This window comes from Oncorhynchus mykiss, chromosome 21 (genome assembly GCF_013265735.2).
Source record: "Oncorhynchus mykiss isolate Arlee chromosome 21, USDA_OmykA_1.1, whole genome shotgun sequence".
Classification (NCBI taxonomy): domain Eukaryota; kingdom Metazoa; phylum Chordata; class Actinopteri; order Salmoniformes; family Salmonidae; genus Oncorhynchus; species Oncorhynchus mykiss.
The window spans coordinates 62,677,229-62,700,758 of NC_048585.1; the positions used below are offsets into that span (position 1 = coordinate 62,677,229).

The following is a 23,530-nucleotide window of genomic DNA, read 5'->3' on the forward strand; positions in this document are numbered from 1 at the left end:
GGGTCATTGTCCATTTGGAAGACCCATTGGCGACCAAGCTTTAACTTCCTGACTGATGTCTTGAGATGTTGCTTCAATATATCCACATACTTTCTTCCCTCATGATGCCATCTATTTTGTGAAGTGCACCAGTCCCTCCTGCAGTAATGCACCCCCCACAACATGATGCTGCCACCCCCATGCTTCACGGTTGGGATGGTGTTCTTCGGCTTGCAAGCCTCCCCCTTTTTCCTCCAAACATAACGATGGTCATTATGGCCAAAATGTTCTATTTTTGTTTCATCAGACCAGAGGACATTTCACCAAAAAGTACGATCTTTTTCCCCATGTGCAGTTGCAAAACGTAGTCTGTCTATTTTATGGCGGTTTTGGAGCAGTGGCTTCTTCCATGCTGAGCTGCCTTTCAGGTTATGTCGATATAGGACTCGTTTTACTGTGGATATAGATACTTTGGTACCTGTTTCCTCCAGCATCTTCACAAGGTCCTTTGCTGTTGTTCTGGGATTGATTTGCACTTTTCGCACACCAAAGTACGTTCATCTCTAGGAGACAGAACGCGTCTCCTTCCTGAGTGGTGTCGTGTCATTAAACTGAAGACTTATTTATCAAAGATTCTCTGTAATTATTATTACGCGATTAAACTGAATAATCATGTAACTGTAATTAACTAGGAAGTCGGGGCACCAAGGAAAATATTCATATTACAAAGTTATAATTTTCCTAATATAACTTTTCAGATATTTTAATATCTGATTAATGACTTATTTTTTTATCTTACCTCATGTTAGTCTCATTCCAAACGTCGTAAATTGTTGGTTATCTGCACGAACCCAGTCTTCACTATGAGTCATCCACACGTCAATTGTCTTAAATCATTTATTTACTAACTAATAAATTCACAGAAATGCATAAACAAACAGTAGATAGTTACAAGGAAATGAAAGCGAATGTGCCCTAGGCTAAACCGGCATGGGGGTCGACTGAGATAAGGCAACACACAGTTGATAATTATAACAATTGAAATGCTAATCCTTTGCACATGAACGCTCACTCATTCGGGAATAATTACAATCAATAAATATATTTACGCTCAGTGTGTTGTCGTGATCTCTGTTGTAAAGTTTGTTGCTGTTGGAGAGTCTGTCTGTCCTCTCTCTCTCTCTCTCTCTGTCGTGGTTAGAATGGATAGTTCAGAGTGACATTCATTCATGTCCTTATATAATAGATGTTTTGGCGGTTGTTGGTCTTCGCGTTCAATGATACCGAATATACATCCACCTTACACCTCCAATTGACTCAAATGATGTCAATTAGCCTATCAGAAGCTGCTAAAGCCACAATGAGGACATAGACCTACCGAGCAAGTTTCCATTAATCATTGGGTACATCGTACGAAAAACGTCAGAGTAATCTGATATAGGGGCATAATGCATGTTCAAATTCACAACATAACATACAAAGGCATTTCATCATTAAGTCCTTTAGGAAATAATATCTGGAGGGTGAAAATCCCAAAACATTCTCTTTTACTCAGAGTTAATATCATCTCCCCCTGTCTGATATCTTAACTTTCTCTACGCCACAAAATCTAAAGGTGGAAATGTCCTGCTTCAGGTCATAATGGGCCTCTGTACGCCTATGTTGACATTCCCCCAAAAAATCAGCCGTTTCCAGCTACAATAGTCATTAACAACATTAACAATGTCTACACTGTATTTCTGATCAATTTGATGTTATTTTAATGGACAACAAATGTGATTTTCTTTCAAAAACAAGGACATTTCTAAGTGACGCCAAACTTTTGAACGGTAGTGTATATTTGTGGTTACACCACTAACTATCTTTGTGGCAATGGTCCCCTGGAAAAGGAGAAAGAGGAGGAGGAGGAGGAAGAAGAGGAAGATGAAGAGGAGGAAGAAGAGGAGGAGAATGAAAAGGAGGAGGAGGAAGAGGAGGAAGAGGAGGAAGAAGAAAAAAAGGAGGAGAAAAAAGAGCAGGAAGAGGAGGAGAAAGAAGTGGAAGAGGAGGAAGAGGAGGAGGAGGAGGGGTAATAATCAGAACTCGTTACACCTCTGAACTATCTGCATCACTACCTTCTCCTCTCCTGTTCCTCCCATCTCCTCCTCTTCCTCTTCTTTCTCCTCCTCCTCCTTCTCTCCTGTTTCTCCCATCCCCTCCTCTTCCTCTTCTTTCTCCTCCTCCTCCTCCTCCTCTCCTGTTCTTCCCCTCCTCTCCTCCTTGGGGCAATGCTCTCCTTGAGGAAGAGGAGAAACAAGAGGAGGAGAGGCAATCCGCGGAGCTCCTAACAAACACAGCGTACACCACCACCCCTCCCAGACACCCTACCACCAGCACCACCACCGCCAGTGTCATGGACGCCTTGGCCCCATCCAAGGTCTCCCTTTCTGGGCTTCCCACCGGACCTTCCCCCCTCTCCTGGAGCTCCCAGTCCATCAGGGGACCTTCGGCCCAGCTCTGCCCGAGGCTGGGCGCTCTCTGCAGGTGGACGTGTCGGAGGTTGGTCCCCCTGTCCTGGTCCTGTCCTCTCTCTTTCTCTGGAGCTGCTCTCTTCTGGCGCCCCCTGCTGGAGATGACGTGGTGCTGCAGGAACAGACTCCGCTTGCCGACAGCGTGATTATGGTTGTTGTAGTTGCGGTTGCCGTGGTCCCTGGAGCGCACGGTGTAGACAGCATGGATGTACCACTCATGACCAGCAGCCACCTGATGGAAGAGATGGATGAAGGGAGGAGAGAGGGATGAGAAAGGAGCGATGTGGTTGTCTGACCGAGCTATCTTAAGAAAAATGCACTTATTGTAAGTAGCCATTGATAAATGACAAAAAATGTACATGTAGATGTAGGGAGGATAGAAGGAAGAGAGGAGGGAGAGAGAAGGGAGAGAGGAGGGAGAGAGGATAGAAGGAAGAGAGGAGGGAGAGAGGAGGGAGAGAGGAGGAAGAGAGGAGGGAGAGAGGAGGGAGAGAGGAGGGAGAGAGGATAGAAGGAAGAGAGGAGGGAGAGAGGAGGAAGAGAGGAGGGAGAGAGGGGGTTATATGTGTGTAGTGGAGATTACCATTTTTTTATTCAAAGTGAAAGCTTTGACTGGCTGACTGGCTGACTGACTGACTGACTGACTGGCTGAGTTGACTGGCTGACTGACAGACTGACTGGCTGACTGGCTGGCTGGCTGACTGGCTGACTGACTGGCTGACTGACTGGCTGACTGACTGGCTGACTGGCTGGCTGACTGGCTGACTGACTGACTGGCTGACTGACTGACTGGCTGAGTTGACTGGCTGACTGACTGACTGACTGGCTGACTGGCTGACTGGCTGGCTGACTGACTGGCTGACTGATTGACTGACTGGCTGATTGACTGACTGGCTGATTGACTGGCTGATTGACTGACTGGCTGATTGACTGGCTGATTGACTGGCTGAGTGGACTGACTGATTGACTGACTGGCTGATTGACTGACTGGCTGACTGACTGGCTGAGTGGACTGACAGACTGACTGGCTGATTGACTGGCTGATTGACTGACAGACTGACTGGCTGATTGACTGGCTGATTGACTGACTGGCTGACTGACTGGCTGACTGACTGACAGACTGACTGGCTGATTGACTGACTGACAGACTGACTGGCTGATTGACTGACTGGCTGACTGACTGGCTGATTGACTGACTGGCTGAGTGGACTGACCTGGAAGAGAGGACTGACTGACTGGCTGATTGACTGACTGGCTGATTGACTGACTGGCTGACTGACTGGCTGAGTGGACTGACTGGCTGACTGGCTGAGTTGACTGACTGGCTGATTGACTGGCTGATTGACTGGCTCATTGACTGGCTGACTGAGTGGACTGATTGACTGACTGGCTGATTGACTGACTGGCTGATTGACTGATTGACTGAGTGGACTGATTGACTGACTGGCTGACTGAATGACTGAGTGGACTGGATGATTGACTGACTGGCTGACTGACTGGCTGAGTTGACTGACTGACAGACTGACTGACAGACTGACTGGCTGACTGACTGGCTGACTGACCTGGAAGAGAGGACCTGAAGAGAGGCTGAACCCGTCAGCATCAGGTTGAGAGACCAGGGGGAAAGCACCGGGTGTGTCCCCAGCCAGGCGGGCCTCAAATCGGATACCTCCAAACTCTAACTCCTGGCTCTCTGGCTCAGCCTTGTCCTGGGAGAGGGAGAGGTGAGAGGGAGCAAGAGATGGGAGGGGAATGAGAGAGGGGAGGGGGAGAGAGAGAGGGGAGGGGGAGTGAGAGAGGGGAGGGGAGGGGGAGAGAGAGAGGGCAGGGGGAGAGAGAGAGGGGAGGGGGAGTGAGAGAGGGGAGAGAGAGAGAGAGAGAGAGAGACAGACAGAGACAGAGAGAAGAGGGGGAAAACAGAATCCTGTTGTTGGTTTAACAATTTTATAATGTTGATAAAGTACACACTACGCACACACACACTGTACACATTGTTACATACCAGTATCTTCAGCCTGTAGAGCAGAGACGAGGCATCGGCAAGGCAACCGTACTCTCCGTTGCCGGGGCGATATTTTGGTATGTAACCGTCAGCGCCGGTACACAGGAAGACCTGCTGTATGTGACACTGGAAGGAGTTGCCTAGCGACTGGACGGGGTCAACCATCACACGGCCGTAGATCACAGCATCTAGGAGGAGAAGGACAGGTAAGGTGATGACATTTAAAATACCCAGATGCAGGACAAACGGATCACTTTGCCAGACATTTGAGGGACAGTGTACTGTACATTAAGGCCCTCCCCACACACACACACACAAACCCTCCTCATGGTGTAGTGATAACCCCCCCCCCCCCTCATGGTGTAGTGATAACCCCCCCTCCCCCTCGGGGTGTAGTGATAAACCCCCCTCATGGTGTAGTGATAAACCCCCTCATGGTGTAGTGATAACCCCCCCCCCCTCCCCCTCATGGTGTAGTGATAACCCCCCCTCCCCCTCATGGTGTAGTGATAAACCCCCCTCATGGTGTAGTGATAAACCCCCTCATGGTGTAGTGATAAACCCCCCTCATGGTGTAGTGATAAACCCCCTCCCCCTCATGGTGTAGTGATAAACCCCCCTCATGGTGTAGTGATAAACCCCCTCCCCCTCATGGTGTAGTGATAAACCCCCTCATGGTGTAGTGATAAACCCCCCTCATGGTGTAGTGATAACTCCCCTCATGGTGTAGTGATAAACCCCCCTCATGGTGTAGTGATAAACCCCCCTCATGGTGTAGTGATAAACCCCCCTCCCCCTCATGGTGTAGTGATAAACCCCCCTTATGGTGTAGTGATAAACCCCCCTCATTGTGTAGTGATAAACCCCCTCATGGTGTAGTGATAAACCCCCCTCATGGTGTAGTGATAAACCCGCTCATGGTGTAGTGATAAACCCCCTCATGGTGTAGTGATAAACCCCCCTCATGGTGTAGTGATAAACCCCCCCTCATGGTGTAGTGATAAACCCCCCTCATTGTGTAGTGATAAACCCCCTCATGGTGTAGTGATAAACCCGCTCATGGTGTAGTGATAAACCCCCTCATGGTGTAGTGATAAACCCCCCTCATGGTGTAGTGATAAACCCCCCCTCATGGTGTAGTGATAAACCCCCCTCATTGTGTAGTGATAAACCCCCTCATGGTGTAGTGATAAACCCGCTCATGGTGTAGTGATAAACCCCCTCATGGTGTAGTGATAAACCCCCCTCATGGTGTAGTGATAAACCCCCCCTCATGGTGTAGTGATAAACCCCCCTCATTGTGTAGTGATAAACCCCCTCATGGTGTAGTGATAAACCCGCTCATGGTGTAGTGATAAACCCCCCTCATGGTGTAGTGATAAACACCCCTCCCCCTCATGGTGTAGTGATAAACCCCCCTCATGGTGTAGTGATAAACCCCCTCATGGTGTAGTGATAAATCCCCCTCATGGTGTAGTGATAAACCCCCCTCATGGTGTAGTGATAAACCCCCCTCATGGTGTAGTGATAAACCCCCCTCCCCCTCATGGTGTAGTGATAAACCCCCCTCATGGTGTAGTGATAAACCCCCTCATGGTGTAGTGATAAATCCCCCTCATGGTGTAGTGATAAACCCCCCTCATGGTGTAGTGATAAACACCCCTCCCCCTCATGGTGTAGTGATAAACCCCCTCATGGTGTAGTGATAAACCCCCCTCATGGTGTAGTGATAAACACCCCTCCCCCTCATGGTGTAGTGATAAACCCCCTCATGGTGTAGTGATAAACCCCCCTCATGGTGTAGTGATAAACCCCCCTCATGGTGTAGTGATAAACACCCCTCCCCCTCATGGTGTAGTGATAAACCCCCTCATGGTGTAGTGATAAATCCCCCTCATGGTGTAGTGATTAACCCCCCTCCCCCTCATGGTGTAGTGATAAACCCCCTCATGGTGTAGTGATAAACCCCCCTCATGGTGTAGTGATAAACCCCCCTCATGGTGTAGTGATAAACCCCCCTCATGGTGTAGTGATAAACCCCCTCATGGTGTAGTGATAAACCCCCCTCATGGTGTAGTGATAAACCCCCCTCATGGTGTAGTGATAAACCCCCCTGATAAACGGTACCACTACACCCCTGGTAGTCTACTAAACCCAACGGTACCACTACACCCCTGTAGTCTACTAAACCCAACGGTACCACTATACCCCTGTAGTCTATTAAACCCAACGGTACCACTACACCCCTGTAGTCTATTAAACCCAACGGTACCACTACACCCCTGTAGTCTACTAAACCCAACGGTACCACTACACCCCTGGTAGTCTACTAAACCCAACGGTACCACTACACCCCTGTAGTCTACTAAACCCAACGGTACCACTACACCCCTGGTAGTCTACTAAACCCAACAATACCACTACACCCCTGTAGTCTACTAAACCCAACGGTACCACTACACCCCTGTAGTCTACTAAACCCAACGGTACCACTACACCCCTGTAGTCTACTAAACCCAACGGTACCACTACACCCCTGGTAGTCTACTAAACCCAACGGTACCACTACACCCCTGTAGTCTACTAAACCCAACGGTACCACTACACCCCTGGTAGTCTATTAAACCCAACGGTACCACTACACCCCTGGTAGTCTACTAAACCCCTGGTAGTCTACTAAACCCAACGGTACCACTACACCCCTGGTAGTCTACTAAACCCAACGGTACCACTACACCCCTGGTAGTCTACTAAACCCAACGGTACCACTACACCCCTGGTAGTCTACTAAACCCAACGGTACCACTACACCCCTGGTAGTCTACTAAACCCCTGGTAGTCTACTAAACCCAACGGTACCACTACACCCCTGTAGTCTACTAAACCCAACGGTACCACTATACCCCTGTAGTCTACTAAACCCAACGGTACCACTACACCCCTGGTAGTCTACTAAACCCAACGGTACCACTACACCCCTGTAGTCTACTAAACCCAACGGTACCACTACACCCCTGGTAGTCTATTAAACCCAACGGTACCACTACACCCCTGGTAGTCTACTAAACCCCTGGTAGTCTACTAAACCCAACGGTACCACTACACCCCTGGTAGTCTACTAAACCCAACGGTACCACTACACCCCTGGTAGTCTACTAAACCCAACGGTACCACTACACCCCTGGTAGTCTACTAAACCCAACGGTACCACTACACCCCTGGTAGTCTACTAAACCCCTGGTAGTCTACTAAACCCAACGGTACCACTACACCCCTGTAGTCTACTAAACCCAACGGTACCACTATACCCCTGTAGTCTACTAAACCCAACGGTACCACTAACGAGCGACTAATGTGTATGGAGAGGTTCACAACCATGTTTCAGTGTAGTAGGGCTCTTTATTTACTTAGTTAGGTCTTTAACTCTCTGTCCTCTACAAGTTTAGCTGGAATTTTAACCCGAAAGGGTTTTGAGAAACTGGTTGTCGATAGGCCTATGACATTGGCCTACGTCTCGTGTTGCTCTGCGACGAATATCAGAATTTCAACAGCGATTGGAGAAGTGGTTAAGTTAGATGAGGAGCAGCAGTGAACAGCAATCTTCAAGTCTTTCCACAGATTTTAAATGGGATTTAAGTCTGGGCCTTGGCTGGGCCACTCAAAGCCTTTCACATTCTTGTTCTGAAGCCATTGCAGCGTTGCTTTGGCTGTGTGCTTGGGGTCATTGTCCTGTTGGAACGTAAATCTTCACACCAGTCTAAGGTCGTTTGAACTCTGAAGCAGGTTCTCTTCAAGGATTTGACTGTATTTGGCTTCATTCATTGTTCCCTATATCCTTACCAGTCTCCCAGTCGCTGAAAAGCATCCCCAAAGCATGATGCTGCCACCACCATGCTTCACGGTAGGGTTGGTGTTAGATGGGTGATGAGCTTTGTCTGGTTTTCTCCAGACGTAGGGCTTTCACGTGCCAAACTCCAGGCATGCTGTCATGTGCCTTTTTCTCAGGAGTGGCTTCCGTCTAGCCACTCCCCCATAAAGTCCAGATTGGTGAAGTGCTGTAGAGACTTCTGTCCTTCTGGCAGGTTCTTCCATATCAGATAAAGAACTCAGAGTGATCATGGGTTCTTGGTCACCTCCCTGACGAAGGTCCTTCTTGCCTGGTTTCTCAGTTTGGTTGGACGGCCAGCTCTAGGCAGAGAGTCTGGGTAGTTCCATATTTTTTCTCTTTCCCAAAGATGGAGAACACTGTGCTCTTGGAACCTTTCAACACTGTAGAAATGTTTTTATACCCTTCCCCAGATATATACACCTCATCACAACTATATCTCAGAGATCTACAGACAGTTCCTTGGACTTCGTGGTATAGTTTCTGCCTGTCGACAGTGGGACCGTTATAGACAGGTGTGTGTCAAGGATGATCAAAGGCGATTGGATGAACCTGAGCTCCATTTGAAGTGTCATAGCAAAGGGGCGTGAATACTTATGTAAATGAGATATTTCTGTATTTCATTAGTACGTTATGGGGTATTGTGTGTAGGTGGGGAATTGAAAAATTATATGTTGAATTCAGGCTGTAACAACAACATGTGGAATAAGTCAAGGGGTGTGAATACCTTCTGAAGGCTCTGTACCAGTCAAGGGGTGTGAATACCTTCTGAAGGCTCTGTACCAGTCAAGGGGTGTGAATACCTTCTGAAGGCTCTGTATCAGTCAAGGGTGTGAATAGCTTCTGAAGGCTCTGTATCAGTCAAGGGGTGTGAATACCTTCTGGAGGCTCTGTATCAGTCAAGGGGTGTGAATACATTCTGAAGGCTCTGTATCAGTCAAGGGGTGTGAATACCTTCTGAAGGCTCTGTATCAGTCAAGGGGTGTGAATACCTTCTGAAGGCTCTGTACCAGTCAAGGGGTGTGAATACCTTCTGAAGGCTCTGTACCAGTCAAGGGGTGTGAATACCTTCTGAAGGCTCTGTATCAGTCAAGGGGTGTGAATACCTTCTGAAGGCTCTGTACCAGTCAAGGGGTGTGAATACCTTCTGAAGGCTCTGTATCAGTCAAGGGGTGTGAATACCTTCTGAAGGCTCTGTATCAGTCAAGGGGTGTGAATACCTTCTGAAGGCTCTGTACCAGTCAAGGGGTGTGAATACCTTCTGAAGGCTCTGTATCAGTCAAGGGGTGTGAATACCTTCTGAAGGCTCTGTACCAGTCAAGGGGTGTGAATACTTTCTGAAGGTACTGTATCTTTTCATAAGCGCAACATGACTGCAAGAGACAGGTTGGAATGTGTGCCTTAAATACGGGGACAAATCAACCTTTTATTCTAAATCAGTGGTGTTGTGAATTTCTTGACAAAATTTCCGGAACGTGATTGTTTAGTTGAGGGACGTGGGACATAGGGCCAAGATGCGGGACTGCCCGACACAATCCTGGACATGTGGTCACCTGAGGGACAGAGTGAAGGGGGGGGAAATAATTGAAACAGTGTGTGTGTGTGTTTTAGGTGTCTGTGTTGTGCGTACCTTTACTAAAAGCTATGTCGTCATCCTGTCCGAATCCCATGGACCCATCAGACAGCCACAGTTCTCTCTTAGACAACAACACCAGGACTGTGTTCAGACTGAACTCTACTGGGACTGGATCACTAACCTGGAAGAGAGAGAGAGAGAGAAAGAGGACTTTTATTCTGAAACAAAGACTTTTATTTTGAAACGCACATACAGATTCCAATGGGACTGGACCACTGACCTGGAGGGGTGTGGAGCGAGAGAGAGAGAGAGAAAGAGAGCGAGAAATAGAAAGAAAGATCGAGAGAGAGAAAGGTAGCGAGAGAGAGAAAGAGAGCGAGAAAGGTAGAGAGAGCAATAGTGTAGACAATCATAGTAAGCACATGAATGTCCTACTAAATATACACTATATATACAAAAGTATGTGGACACCCCTTCAAATTAACGGATTTGGCTATTTCAGCCACACCGGTCAGGTGTATAAAATCAAGCACACAGCCATGCAATCTCCATAGACAAACATTGGCAGTAGAATGGCCTTACTGAAGAGCTCAGTGACTTTCAACGTGGCACCGTCATAGGATAACACCTTTCCTTTCAAATTTCTGCCCTGCTAGAGCTGCCCCCGGACAACTGCAAGAGCTGTTATTGTGATGTGGAAACGTCTAGGAGCAACAACGGCTCAGCCGCGAAGTGGTAGGCCACACAAGCTCACGGAACGGGACCGTCGAGTGCTGAAGCACGTAGAGCTTAAAAATCATAACCGAGTTCCAAACTGCCCCTGGAAACAATGTCAGCACACTAACTGTTTTGTCGGGAGTTTCATGAAATGAGTTTCTGTGGATGAAGAGCCGCACACGAGCCGTGCGCAAAGCCAAACGAGTGGTGCTGGGATACCATGCAGTGGCTGGAGTGGTGCTGGAATACCATGCGGGGGCTGGAGTGGTGCTGGAGTACCATGAGGGGGCTGGAGTGGGGCTGGAATACCATGCGGGGGCTGGAGAGGTGCTGGAATACCATGCCGGGGCTGGAGTGGTGCTGGAATACCATGCGGGGGCTGGGGTGGTGCTGGAATACTATGCGGGGGCTGGAGTGGTGCTGGAATACCATGCGGGGGCTGGGGTGGTGCTGGAATACCATGCGGGGGCTGGAGTTGTGCTGGAATACCATGCGGGGGCTGGAGTGGTGCTGGAATACCATGCGGGGGCTGGAGTGGTGCTGGAATACCATGCGGGGGCTGGAGTGGTGCTGGAATACCATGCGGGGGCTGGAGTGGTGCTGGAATACCATGCGGGGGCTGGAGTGGTGCTGGAATACCATGCGGGGGCTGGAGTGGTGCTGGAATACCATGCAGGGGCTGGAGTGGTGTAAAGCTCACCACCATTGGACTTTAGAACAGTGGAAACGTGTTCTCTGGAGGGATGAATCACGCTTCACAATCTGGCAGTCCGACGGACGTATCTGGGTTTGGCGGATTCCAGGAGAACGCTACCAGCCTGAATACATAGTGCCAACTGTAAAGTTTGATGGAGGAGGAATAATGGTCTGGGGATGTTTTTTCATGGTTCAGTTAGATTTCCCATGACTGCCCCTTAGTTGCAGTGATGGGAAATCTACAGCATACAATGACATTCTAGATGATTCTGGACTTCCAACTTTGTGGCAACAGTTTGGGGAAGACCCTTTCCTGTTTCAGCATGACAATACCCCCACAAAGCGAGGAACATGCAGAAATGGTTTGTCGACATAAGTGTGGAAGAACTTGACAGGCCTGCACAGAGCCCTGACCTCAACCCCAGTGAACATCTTTGGGATGAATTGGAACACCGACCTCACTAATACTCTTGTGGCTGAATGGAGCAAGTCCCCACAGCAATGTGGAAAACCTTCCCAGAAGAGAGGATGCTGTTATAGCAGCAATGTTCCAACATCTAGTGGAAAGCCTTCCCAGAAGAGTGGAGGCTGTTATAGTATCAAAAGGGGGACCAACTCTATATTAATGGCCATAATTTTGGGATGAGATGTTCCACGAGCAGGTGTCCACATTCTTTTGGTCATGTAGTGTATGCTCTTGACCACTTTAAGATTTCCACTTTAACCTTCATGGACAATAAAGTTTTAAAAACTTGAACTTGACCTCACCTGTTGGAAGCGTACATCCAGGCTGAATGAGAGGGGGGGTCTAGGGTGGCAGACCGGGGGGTCAGTGTGCCCCCCCTCAGGGATCAGACAGGGGAGCAGAGACACCGTGTAGGAGCCAGAGTAGTCACGTACCTGACACAGGTAGATATACACACACACACACACACACACACACACACACACACACACACACACACACACACACACACACACACACACACAGACTTGTAAGTAAGCATTTCACGGTAAGGTCTACACATCTAATCAAATCAAATGTATTTATAAAGCCTTTCGTACATCAGCTGATATCTCAAAGTGCTGTACAGGAACCCAGCCTAAAACCCCAAACAGCAAGCAATGCAGGTGTAGAAGCACGTTGTCCACCTGTTGTATTCGGCGCATGTGACAAATACAATTTGATTTGAAGGGAGAATTTTGGAGGAGACGCATAGAAAAGTAGGATGTGGTGGAGTGTGTGTGTGTGTGTGTGTGTGTGTGTGTGTGTGTATGTGTGTGTGTGTGTGTGTGTGTGTGTGTGTGGACTCACAGCCAGCTGAGACACAAAGCTCCAGGCCTGCAGGGTGTGTGTGAGGGTGGTCTCAGACCGGACCAGAAATAGAGAGAACAGCAGGCCGGAGTGGGCATCTGATGTTACTACTGAGGACCCTGATACACCTGGGGTGGGGGGGGAGGTAGAGAAGGGAGGCAGGGAGGGGGAGGAAAGGTAGGGAGGGAGGGGGGAGAGGTAGGGAGGGGGGGGGGGAGGAGAGGGAGGGGGAGGGAGGAGAGGTAGGGAGGGGGGGAGAGGTAGGGAGGGGGGGAGGAGGGGGAGGGGGAGGAGCGGCACGGAGGGGGGGAGAGGGAGGGAGGGAGGTAGGGAGGGAGGGAGGGAGGGGAGGTATGGGGAGGGAGGGGTAGAGAAGGGGTGTGAGTGAGAGGGAGGGAGGAGAGGGAGAGAGGGGAGGGAGGAGAGGGAGGGAGGTGGGAGAGGGAGGTAGGGAGGGGGAGAAGGGAGGGGAGGTAGGGAGGGGAGGGGAAGGAGGGAGGGAGGGGTAGAGAAGGGGTGTGAGAGAGAAGGAGGGAGGAGAGGTAGGGGAGGGAGGGGTAGAGAAGGGGTGTGAGAGAAAGGGGGGAGGAGAGGTAGGGGAGGGAGGGGTAGAGAGAGCGGTGTGAGAGAGAGAGACCATTGTTCAGCCAATCCCTCCTAAATTACTTGAGGAGGAATCTGCCATGGGAGTGCCACATGGTGACATTAACAGAGTATACTAGAAATTGTAAACATTCTGGTAGTACCTGGGTGCGACAGGATAAAGTGTCCCCGGAAACGAGCCTCTGTCCTGAAGGTGACCACCAGACGTCCCTCTCCATTGATACGCATGCTGGTGGGGTGCAGAGAGCCTGGAGAGAGAGGGAAATCATGAACTCTCAATGAAATACTCAATGTCTGTCTGTCTGCCTATGTTCCGGTGTCTGTCTGTCTGTCTATGTTCCAGTGTCTGTCTGTCTGCCTATGTTCCGGTGTCTGTCTGTCTGCCTATGTTCCAGTGTCTGTCTGTCTGCCTATGTTCCAGTGTCTGTCTATGTTTCAGTGGGTGTCTGTCTGTCTGCCTATGTTCCAGTGTCTGTCTGTCTGCCTATGTTCCAGTGTCTGTCTATGTTCCAGTGGGTGTCTGTCTGTCTGCCTGTGTTCCAGTGGGTGTCTGTCTGCCTATGTTCCAGGGTGTGTGTGTGAGCCTGCGTTCATGTGTGCATCCACCGGTGCTCCTGTCTGTCCTTGTGTCTGTAGCCTACCTTGTGTCTGTAGCCTACCTTGTGTCTGTAGCCTACCTTGTGTCTGTAGCCTACCTTGTGTCTGTAGCCTACCTTGTGTCTGTAGCCTACCTTGTGTCTGTAGCCTACCTTGTGTCTGTAGCCTACCTTGTGTCTGTAGCCTACCTTGCAGGGGAGCATCGGGAGGGCTGCCTATCCCGTCACGCCACAGGATAGACGTGTCATAGGTGAAGGTCATGCGGAGGTCAGATCGGAGGTCAAAGGTGAGCCAGCCGCCAGGGGCCGACGGGGAGTGGAACACGTAGGAGACGAATAGAGGGACACGCAACGTCACATACGACTGGACCGCATTCAGGACCTGAAGACAGGGGAATGGATGGAGACACGTTGAGGACCTGAAGACAGGAGAATGGATGGAGACACGTTGAGGACCTGAAGACAGGGGAATGGATGGAGACACGTTGAGGACCTGAGGACAGTGGAATGGATGGAGACACGTTGATGAAGACAGGGGAATGGAGACACGTTGATGAAGACAGGGGAATGGAGACACGTTGATGACCTGAAGACAGGGGAAAGGAGACAGACACGTTGATGAAGACAGGGGAATGGATGGAGACACGTTGAGGACCTAAAGACAGGGGAATGGAGAAAGATACATTGAGGACCTGAAGACAGGGGATTGGATGGAGACACGTTGATGACCTGAAGACAGGGGAATGGATGGAGACACGTTGAGGACCTGAAGACAGGGGAATGGAGACACGTTGAGGACCTGAAGACAGGATAATGTAGAAAGACACATTGAGGACCTAAAGACAGGAGAATGTAGAAAGACACGTTATGGACCTAAAGACAGGAGAATGGATGGAGACACGTTGATGACCTGAAGACAGGGGAATGGAGACACAATGAGGACCTAAAGACAGGAGAATGGATGGAGACACGTTGAGGACCTAAACACAGGAGAATGGATGGAGACACGTTGAGGATCTGAAGACAGGAGAATGGATGGAGAAACGTTGAGGACCTAAAGACAGGAGAATGGATGGAGACACGTTGAGGATCTGAAGACAGGAGAATGGATGGAGAAACGTTGAGGACCTAAAGACAGGAGAATGGATAGAGAAACGTTGAGGACCTAAAGACAGGAGAATGGATGGAGACACGTTGAGGACCTGAAGACAGGAGAATGTAGAAAGACACGTTGAGGACCTAAAGACAGGAGAATGTAGAAAGACACGTTGAGGACCTGAAGACAGGAGAATGGATGGAGACATGTTGAGGACCTGAACCCAGGAGAATGTAGAAAGACACGTTGAGGACCTAAAGACAGGAGAATGTAGAAAGACACGTTGAGGACCTGAAGACAGGAGAATGGATGGAGACACGTTGAGGACCTGAACCCAGGAGAATGTAGAAAGACACGTTGAGGACCTAAAGACAGGGGAAGGAGACACGTTGATGAAGACAGGGGAATGGATGGAGACACGTTGATGAATCACTCTGATGTCATCACTGGCCCTCTGTGATGCCATCACTGTATTCTCTAACAGAACGTTGGCTGGCCCTCTGTGATGTCATCACTGTATTCTCTAACAGACGTTGGTTGGCCCTCTGTGATGTCATCACTGTATTCTCTAACAGACGTTGGTTGGCCCTCTGTGATGTCATCACTGTATTCTCTAACAGAACGTTGGCTGGCCCTCTGTGATGTCATCACTGTATTCTCTAACAGAACGTTGGCTGGCCCTCTGTGATGTCATCACTGTATTCTCTAACAGAACGTTGATTGGCTCTCTGTGATGTCATCACTGTATTCTCTAACAGAACGCTGGCTGGCCCTCTGTGATGTCATCACTGTATTCTCTAACAGAACGTTGGTTGGCCCTCTGTGATGTCATCACTGTATTCTCTAACAGAACGTTGGCTGGCCCTCTGTGATGTCATCACTGTATTCTCTACCAGAACGTTGGCTGGCCCTCTGTGATGTCACGTTGGTTAATACGTTGCTATTGTTTTCATTTATAAAGCACTTTAACAAAAAGTCCCTCTGTACTTAACATCAATACTAAACTTTAGACATACGAGTCATCACACCTGGGATGGATAACTCTGGGAATTCCTTTGGACTCTACTGAGTTGGGTAAATCATGTTTTAGTTTTTGTTGCACCTTATCAAACAATCTTGAAAATATTCTGAAATGTGATGTTTTGGTGCCTCTAGAAAGCTGAATGAGGACAGTCTTACCTTGTTTCTGTGTTGTTCCTTTCTCCTTGAATTTTATTTACTTATTTTCATGTGTGTATTTTCTGTATTTTCTGCAATTCAGGGCTCATCTGTAAACTAGACCTTGGTCTCAGTACGACTCCCTGATAAAATAATCTGTAAACTAGACCTTGGTCTCAGTACGACTCCCTGATAAAATAATCTGTAAACTAGACCTTGGTCTCAGTACGACTCCCTGATAAAATAATCTGTAAACTAGACCTTGGTCTCAGTACGACTCCCTGATAAAATAATCTGTAAACTAGACCTTGGTCTCAGTACGACTCCCTGATAAAATAATCTGTAAACTAGACCTTGGTCTCAGTACGACTCCCTGATAAAATAATCTGTAAACTAGACCTTGGTCTCAGTACGACTCCCTGATAAAATAATCTGTAAACTAGACCTTGGTCTCAGTACGACTCCCTGATAAAATAATCTGTAAACTAGACCTTGGTCTCAGTACGACTCCCTGATAAAATAATCTGTAAACTAGACCTTGGTCTCAGTACGACTCCCTGATAAAATAATCTGTAAACTAGACCTTGGTCTCAGTACGACTCCCTGATAAAATAATCTGTAAACTAGACCTTGGTCTCGGTACGACTCCCTGATAAAATAATCTGTAAACTAGACCTTGGTCTCGGTACGACTCCCTGATAAAATAATCTGTAAACTAGACCTTGGTCTCAGTACGACTCCCTGATAAAATAATCTGTAAACTAGACCTTGGTCTCAGTACGACTCCCTGATAAAATAATCTGTAAACTAGACCTTGGTCTCAGTACGACTCCCTGATAAAATAATCTGTAAACTAGACCTTGGTCTCAGTACGACTCCCTGATAAAATAATCTGTAAACTAGACCTTGGTCTCAGTACGACTCCCTGATAAAAAAAAAGGTTCAATGAATTAACAAAGAAAAAAAAAGAACCAATGAAAAGCCAGGACACTAGGGTTAGGGTTAGGGGTTAGGGTTAGGGGTTAGGGTTAAGGGTTAGGGTTAGGGTTAGGGGTTAGGGTTAGGGTTAGGGGTTAATGGGTTAAGGTTAGGGTTAGGGTTAAGGGTTAAGGGTTAGGGTTAGGGTTAGGGTTAAGGGTTAGGGTTAGGGTTGGGGTTGGGGTTGGGGTTGGGGTTGGGGTTGGGGTTAGGGTTAGGGTTAGGGTTTAGGGTTAGGGTTAGGGTTAGGGGTTAGGGTTAGGGTTAAGGGTTAAGGGTTAAGGGTTAGTGTTAGGGTTAGGGGTTAGGGTTAGGGTTAGGGTTAGGGTTACTAGGGTCACTAGGGTGTGAGGTGTGTAGGGCAGGTTAAGGGAAGTGTGGTGCCATATGGAGGAAGCCTGACCTAGTCTTTGTTTTGACCTGTCCAGTACATATGAAGGTAAAGAGATAAGGGGAGGAAGTAGCATTAGAGATAAGGGGACGAAGTAGCATTAGAGATAAGGGGAGGAAGTTGCATTAGAGATAAGGGGAAGAAGTAGCATTAGAGATAAGGGGAGGAAGTAGCATTAGAGATAAGGCGAGGAAGTAGCATTAGAGATAAGGGGAGGAAGTAGCATTAGAGATAAGGGGAGGAAGTAGCATTAGAGATAATGGGAGGAAGTAGCATTAGAGATAAGGCGAGGAAGTAGCATTAGAGATAAGGGGAGGAAGTAGCATTAGAGATAAGGGGAGGAAGTAGCATTAGAGATAATGGGAGGAAGTAGCATTAGAGATAAGGCGAGGAAGTAGCATTAGAGATAAGGGGAGGAAGTAGCATTAGAGATAAGGGTAGGAAGTAGCATTAGAGATAAGGGGAGGAAGTAGCATTAGAGATAAGGGGAGGAAGTAGCATTACTTAAGAGACACACCCTATCTCCTCAGCCCTCAAATTAAGTGGACACTTCTGATGACGTATCATGACGTCTGACGAGTTGACACTTGCTGGGCGAGGGAGGAAGGAATTATTTTTAAATGGATCACCCTTGCCCGGAAAGATTGGTTCCTACGTTTATGTAATACTAGTTCCTACCTGTCCGTCCGTCCTTACGGTCCCCCCACAGTCAGACAGCAGGTCGCTGATGCTGTAGTATCCAGAGAAGCTCCAGACACACGTCTCCAGGTCCAGACTGTTATAGAAACCCAGGGAGAGAGCTCCGTCCTGGGCTATGCTGTTCCAGAGGTGAGACCCTCCCACCACCCCGGCCACGGCCACCCCAGCTGAGGTGAGCCCCAGACGGGTAGCGCTGGCATCGCCTGGCCCCCCCTGGAGGTTGGAACAGCGGTGGTTCCCCAACCGAGAGGGGTCGTGGTTCAGGGTTAGTGCCAGGTTGGAAAGGGGACGGGTGGAGATGAACGGCAGCATACCTGTGGAGAGACAGGTGAGGGGTTAGACCCAGAGGGGTCAAAGGTTGGAGGTCAGGTATGGTGTCAATGTGACCGATTGTGGTTGAGTGATCAAAAAAGGGGAGAGGTGAGGGGTGAGAGTTCAAAGGGGAGAGGTGAGGGGTGAGAGTTCAAAGGGGAGAGGTGAGGGGTGAGAGTTCAAAGGGGAGAGGTGAGGGGTGAGAGTTCAAAGGGGAGAGGTGAGAGCTGAGAGTTCAAAGGGGAGAGGTGATGGGTGAGAGTTCAAAAGGGAGAGGTGAGGGGTGAGAGTTCAAAAGGGACAGGTGAGAGCTGAGAGTTCAAAGGGGAGAGATGAGGGGTGAGAGTTCAAATGCGAGAAGTAAGGGGTGAGGGGTCAGGGGTGAGAGGTGAGAGTTCAAAGTTGAGAGGTGAGGGGTCAGGGTCAATTGAGAGGTCAAGGATAGGGCCAGGATGGAAAGAGGACAGCTGGTGATGTGATGGGTGAGAGTTAAAAGTTTAGGGGTCAAAGGCGTGAGGTCAGGTACCATCTACATGTGGCATAGTGACGGTTAGCCTGATGAGGTTGGGGTGCTGTGGGTCGTCTGGTCCAGTGTAGCGGATCTTAGCAGAGAACGGCTCAGCCCCTATTGCCCCAGGGGTATGAGGAGGGCACAGACCTGTAGGAGGACATGACAACAACTTTTAGGGTGACTCAATAACTAATCAATCAATCATGAAGAGGGCAGAGACATGGGGATGAAAGGAGAACAACAGTTAGGATATACTGTAATGTAGCCTCCTGCATCTAGTCTGAAGCAGAGACTTTTATTTTCTCTTATTTCACTTATACTACTCACCCTCCTCCATGCTGACCTCCACCTGAGGGCTAGTCAGCCCCAGTCCTCCCCGTCCCGGAGTGCTCACAGCTCGGGCAGAGCACTGCACCCTGGCCCCTGCCTGAAGGTAAACAGCATCCAGCAGCATGGACCTGGTGGAGGAAAGGAAAGGGCTCAACTCTAACCTGGTGGAGGAAAGGAAAGGGCTCAACTCTAACCTGGTGGAGGAAAGGAAAGGAAAGGGCTCAACTCTAACCTGGTGGAGGAAAGGAAAGGGCTCAACTCTAACCTGGTGGAGGAAAGGAAAGGAAAGGGTTCAACTCTAACCTGATGGAGGAAAGGAGAGGAAAGGGCTCAACTCTAACCTGGTGGAGGAAAGGAAAGGAAAGGGCTCAACTCTAACCTGGTGGAGGAAAGGAAAGGGCTCAACTCTAACCTGGTGGAGGAAAGGAAAGGGCTCAACTCTAACCGGGTGGAGGAAAGGAAAGGGCTAAACTCTAACCTGGTGGAGGAAAGGAAAGGGCTCAACTCTAACCTGGTGGAGGAAAGGAAAGGGCTCAACTCTAACCTGGTGGAGGAAGGGAAGGAAAGGGCTCAACTCTAACCTGATGGAGGAAAGGAAAGGGCTCAACTCTAACCTGGTGGAGGAAAGGAAAGGGCTCAACTCTAACCTGATGGAGGAAAGGAAAGGAAAGGGCTCAACTCTAACCTGATGGAGGAAAGGAAAGGGCTCCACTCTAACCTGGTGGAGGAAAGGAAAGGAAAGGGCTCAACTCTAACCTGATGGAGGAAAGGAAAGGGCTCAACTCTAACCTGGTGGAGGAAAGGAAAGGGCTCAACTCTAACCTGGTGGAGGAAAGGAAAGGAAAGGGCTCAACTCTAACCTGGTGGAGGAAAGGAAAGGGCTCAACTCTAACCTGATGGAGGAAAGGAAAGGGCTCAACTCTAACCTGGTGGAGGAAAGGAAAGGAAAGGGCTCAACTCTAACCTGGTGGAGGAAAGAAAAGGGCTCAACTCTAACCTGGTGGAGGAAAGGAAAGGGCTCAACTCTAACCTGGTGGAGGAAAGGAAAGGAAAGGGCTCAACTCTAACCTGATGGAGGAAAGGAAAGGAAAGGGCTCAACTCTAACCTGTTGGAGGAAAGGAAAGGGTTCAATTCTAACCTGATGGAGGAAAGGAAAGGGCTCAACTCTAACCTGGTGGAGGAAAGGAAAGGGCTCCACTCTAACCTGGTGGAGGAAAGGAAAGAAAAGGGTTCAACTCTAACCTGATGGAGGAAAGGAGAGGAAAGGGCTCAACTCTAACCTGATGGAGGAAAGGAAAGGGCTCAACTCTAACCTGGTGGAGGAAAGGGAAGGAAAGGGCTCAACTCTAACCTGGTGGAGGAAAGGAAAGGGCTCAACTCTAACCTGGTGGAGGAAAGGAAAGGGCTCAACTCTAACCTGGTGGAGGAAAGGAAAGGGCTCAACTCTAACCTGGTGGAGGAGAGGAAAGGGCTCAACTCTAACCTGGTGGAGGAAAGGAAAGGAAAGGGCTCAACTCTAACCTGGTGGAGGAAAGGAAAGGAAAGGGCTCAACTCTAACCTGGTGGAGGAAAGGAAAGGGCTCAACTCTAACCTGGTGGAGGAAATTGCTCAACTCTAACCTGGTGGAGGAAAGGAAAGGGCTCAACTCTAACCTGGTGGAGGAGAGGAAAGGAAAGGGCTCAACTCTAACCTGGTGGAGGAGAGGAAAGGAAAGGGCTCAACTCTAACCTGTTGGAGGAAAGGAAAGGTGCATTCATTCCCAACCTCATGTTTTATTAACTTTCAAAGCAGATTCCCTGTTACCTGTCTTTCCCCTTTTTACATGTTACATACTGGTCGTTTAGCAGACGCTCTTATCCAGGGTAACTTACTCTATATAGTTAGTGCTTTCAACTTAAGGTAGCTAGGTGAGACAGACTCATATCACAGTCATTGTAACTAAAGCTCTCCTCAACGAAGCAGCTATCAGTAAAGACAGAGCTTGTAAGACATGTGCAGTAACAAGGTGTTAGCTGTACTGTTTATTTCGGGGGCTTTCTTGGATTCTGAACCTGGTAGAGGTGAGGAAGGTCCCAGCGTCGAGCTCCCTCGGTGGGCTAGCTACACCATCAGGAGTCCCTGGGGACCCCAGGAGCCAGCGGTACTCTGTCAGTGTGTTGTTGATACCCTCGGAGACGCAGAGAGACAAGGTACGACTATAGTCTGGGTAGCGGGGGTCACAGGCCTGAAAGGCGGGTGGGGGAGGGGTACAAAACACAGTTACCATGGAGATATTTGGGGTTTTCCCAACCATATATGGTCCTAAGGTGCATTCAGAAGGTATTCAGACCCCCTTCACTTTCTCTACATTTTGTTACCTTACAGCCTTATTCTAACATGGATTACATAAAACATTTTCCATCAATCTACACTCAATAGCCAATAATTACAAAGCCAAAACAGGTGTTTAGAAATGTTTGCAAATGTATAAAAAAAAAAACCTTATTTATTTACATAAGTATTCAGACCTTATGCTATGAGACTCGAAATTGAGCTCAGGTGCATCCTGTTTCCATTGATCATCCTTGAGATTGGAGTCCACCTGTGGTAAATTCAATTGATTGGACATAATTTGGAAAGGCACACAACCTGTCTATATAAGGTCCCACAGTTGAGAGTCTATGTCAGAGCAAAAACCAAGACATGAGGTGGAAGGAATTGTCCATAGAGCTCTTGAGACAGGATTGTGTCGAGGCACAGATCTGGGGAAGGGTACCAATAATGTCTGCAGCATTGAAGGTCCCCAAGAACAAAGTGGCCTCCATCATTTTATTTGTATTGATTTTTTATACCCCCTTTTTCTCCCCAAAGGGCCAGGGAGGCGAAGGTCGTGTCATGCGTCCGCTGTAACATGACCAAACCGCGCTTCTTAAAACCTGCCCTCTTAATCTGGAAGACACCTGCGCCAGTGTGTTTTGAGGAAACACCGTACAACTGACAACCGCCGTCAGCCTGCAGGCGCCCTGCCCGCCACAAGGAGGCAATAACAAGCGCAATGAGCCAAATAAATCCCCCCCAGCAAAACACTCCCCTAACCCGGACGGCGCTGGGCCAAACCCTCCCCTAACCCGGACGACGCTGGGCCAAACCCTCGCCTAACCCAGACGGCGCTGGGCCAAACCCTCCCCTAACCCGGACGACGCTGGGCCAAACCCTCCCCTAACCCGGACGGCGCTGGGCCAAACCCTCCCCTAACCCGGACGGCACTGGGCCAAACCCTCCCCTAACCCGGACGACGCTGGGCCAAAGCCTCCCCTAACCCGGACGGCGCTGGGCCAATTGTGTGCCACCCTATGGGACTCCCGATCACGGCCGGTTGTGATACAGCCTGGGATCGAACCCAGGTCTGTAGTGACGCCTCTAGCACTGCGATTCAGTGCCTTAGACTGCTGCACCACTCGGGAGACCGAGCTCCATCATTCTTTAATGGAAGAAGTTTGGAACCACCAAGACTCTTCCTAGAGCTGGCCGCCTGGACTAACTAAGCAATCGGGGGAGAAGGGCCTTGGTCAGGGAGGTGACCAAGAACACGATGGTCACTCTAACAGAGCTCCAGAGTTTCTCTGTGGAGATGGGAGAACCTTCCTGAAGGAGAACCATCTCTGCAGCACTCCACCAATCAGGCCTTTATGGTAGAGTGGCCAGACGGAAGCCACTCCTCAGTAAAAGGCACATGACAGACCGCTTGGAGTTTGCCAAAAGGCATCTAGAGGACTCTCAGACCATGAGAAACAAGATTCTCTGATCTGATGAAACCAAGATTGAACTCTTTGGCCTGATTACCAAGCGTCAAGTCTGGAGGAAACCTGGCACCATCCCTACGGTGAAGCATGGTGGTGGCAGCATCATGCTGTGGGGATGTATTTCAGCGACAGGGACTGGGAGACTAGTCAGGATCAACTGAAAGATGAACGGAGCAAAGTACAGTGAGATCCTTGATTAAAAAATGTTTTTGCTTTGTCATTATTGGATATTGTGTGTAGATTGTTGAGAAAATTATTTTATTTAATCCATTTTAGAATGAGGCTGTAACGTAATTGAATGTAGAAAAGGTCAAGGGGTCTGAATACTTTCTGAATACTTTCTGAATGCGGTGTATGTCGGAGCAACTCACCGTCACACACACAAGGGGGT

The 23,530-nt window shown here is 49.0% G+C and overlaps 1 protein-coding gene across 1 annotated transcript in view; it reads right to left on the reverse strand.

Moving 5' to 3' along the window:
* Window positions 1–903: 903 nt before the first annotated feature.
* LOC110500913 (FRAS1-related extracellular matrix protein 2) overlaps window positions 904–23,530 on the reverse strand; it is a 52,104-nt gene continuing 29,477 nt past the window's right edge. The window contains exons 22-34 of the mRNA XM_036956530.1: window positions 23,511–23,530; window positions 21,409–21,581; window positions 19,353–19,483; window positions 19,041–19,172; window positions 18,182–18,516; window positions 14,070–14,262; window positions 13,428–13,532; window positions 12,682–12,809; window positions 12,135–12,266; window positions 10,008–10,134; window positions 4,492–4,679; window positions 4,052–4,198; window positions 904–2,721 (exon numbers count right to left, since the gene is read on the reverse strand). The exon at window positions 23,511–23,530 is cut by the window's right edge and continues 151 nt beyond it. Of these exons, the coding sequence (XP_036812425.1) occupies window positions 2,065–2,721; window positions 4,052–4,198; window positions 4,492–4,679; window positions 10,008–10,134; window positions 12,135–12,266; window positions 12,682–12,809; window positions 13,428–13,532; window positions 14,070–14,262; window positions 18,182–18,516; window positions 19,041–19,172; window positions 19,353–19,483; window positions 21,409–21,581; window positions 23,511–23,530 (2,468 nt within the window). The 3' untranslated portion in view covers window positions 904–2,064. The remainder of the gene's footprint in view (window positions 2,722–4,051; window positions 4,199–4,491; window positions 4,680–10,007; window positions 10,135–12,134; window positions 12,267–12,681; window positions 12,810–13,427; window positions 13,533–14,069; window positions 14,263–18,181; window positions 18,517–19,040; window positions 19,173–19,352; window positions 19,484–21,408; window positions 21,582–23,510) is intronic.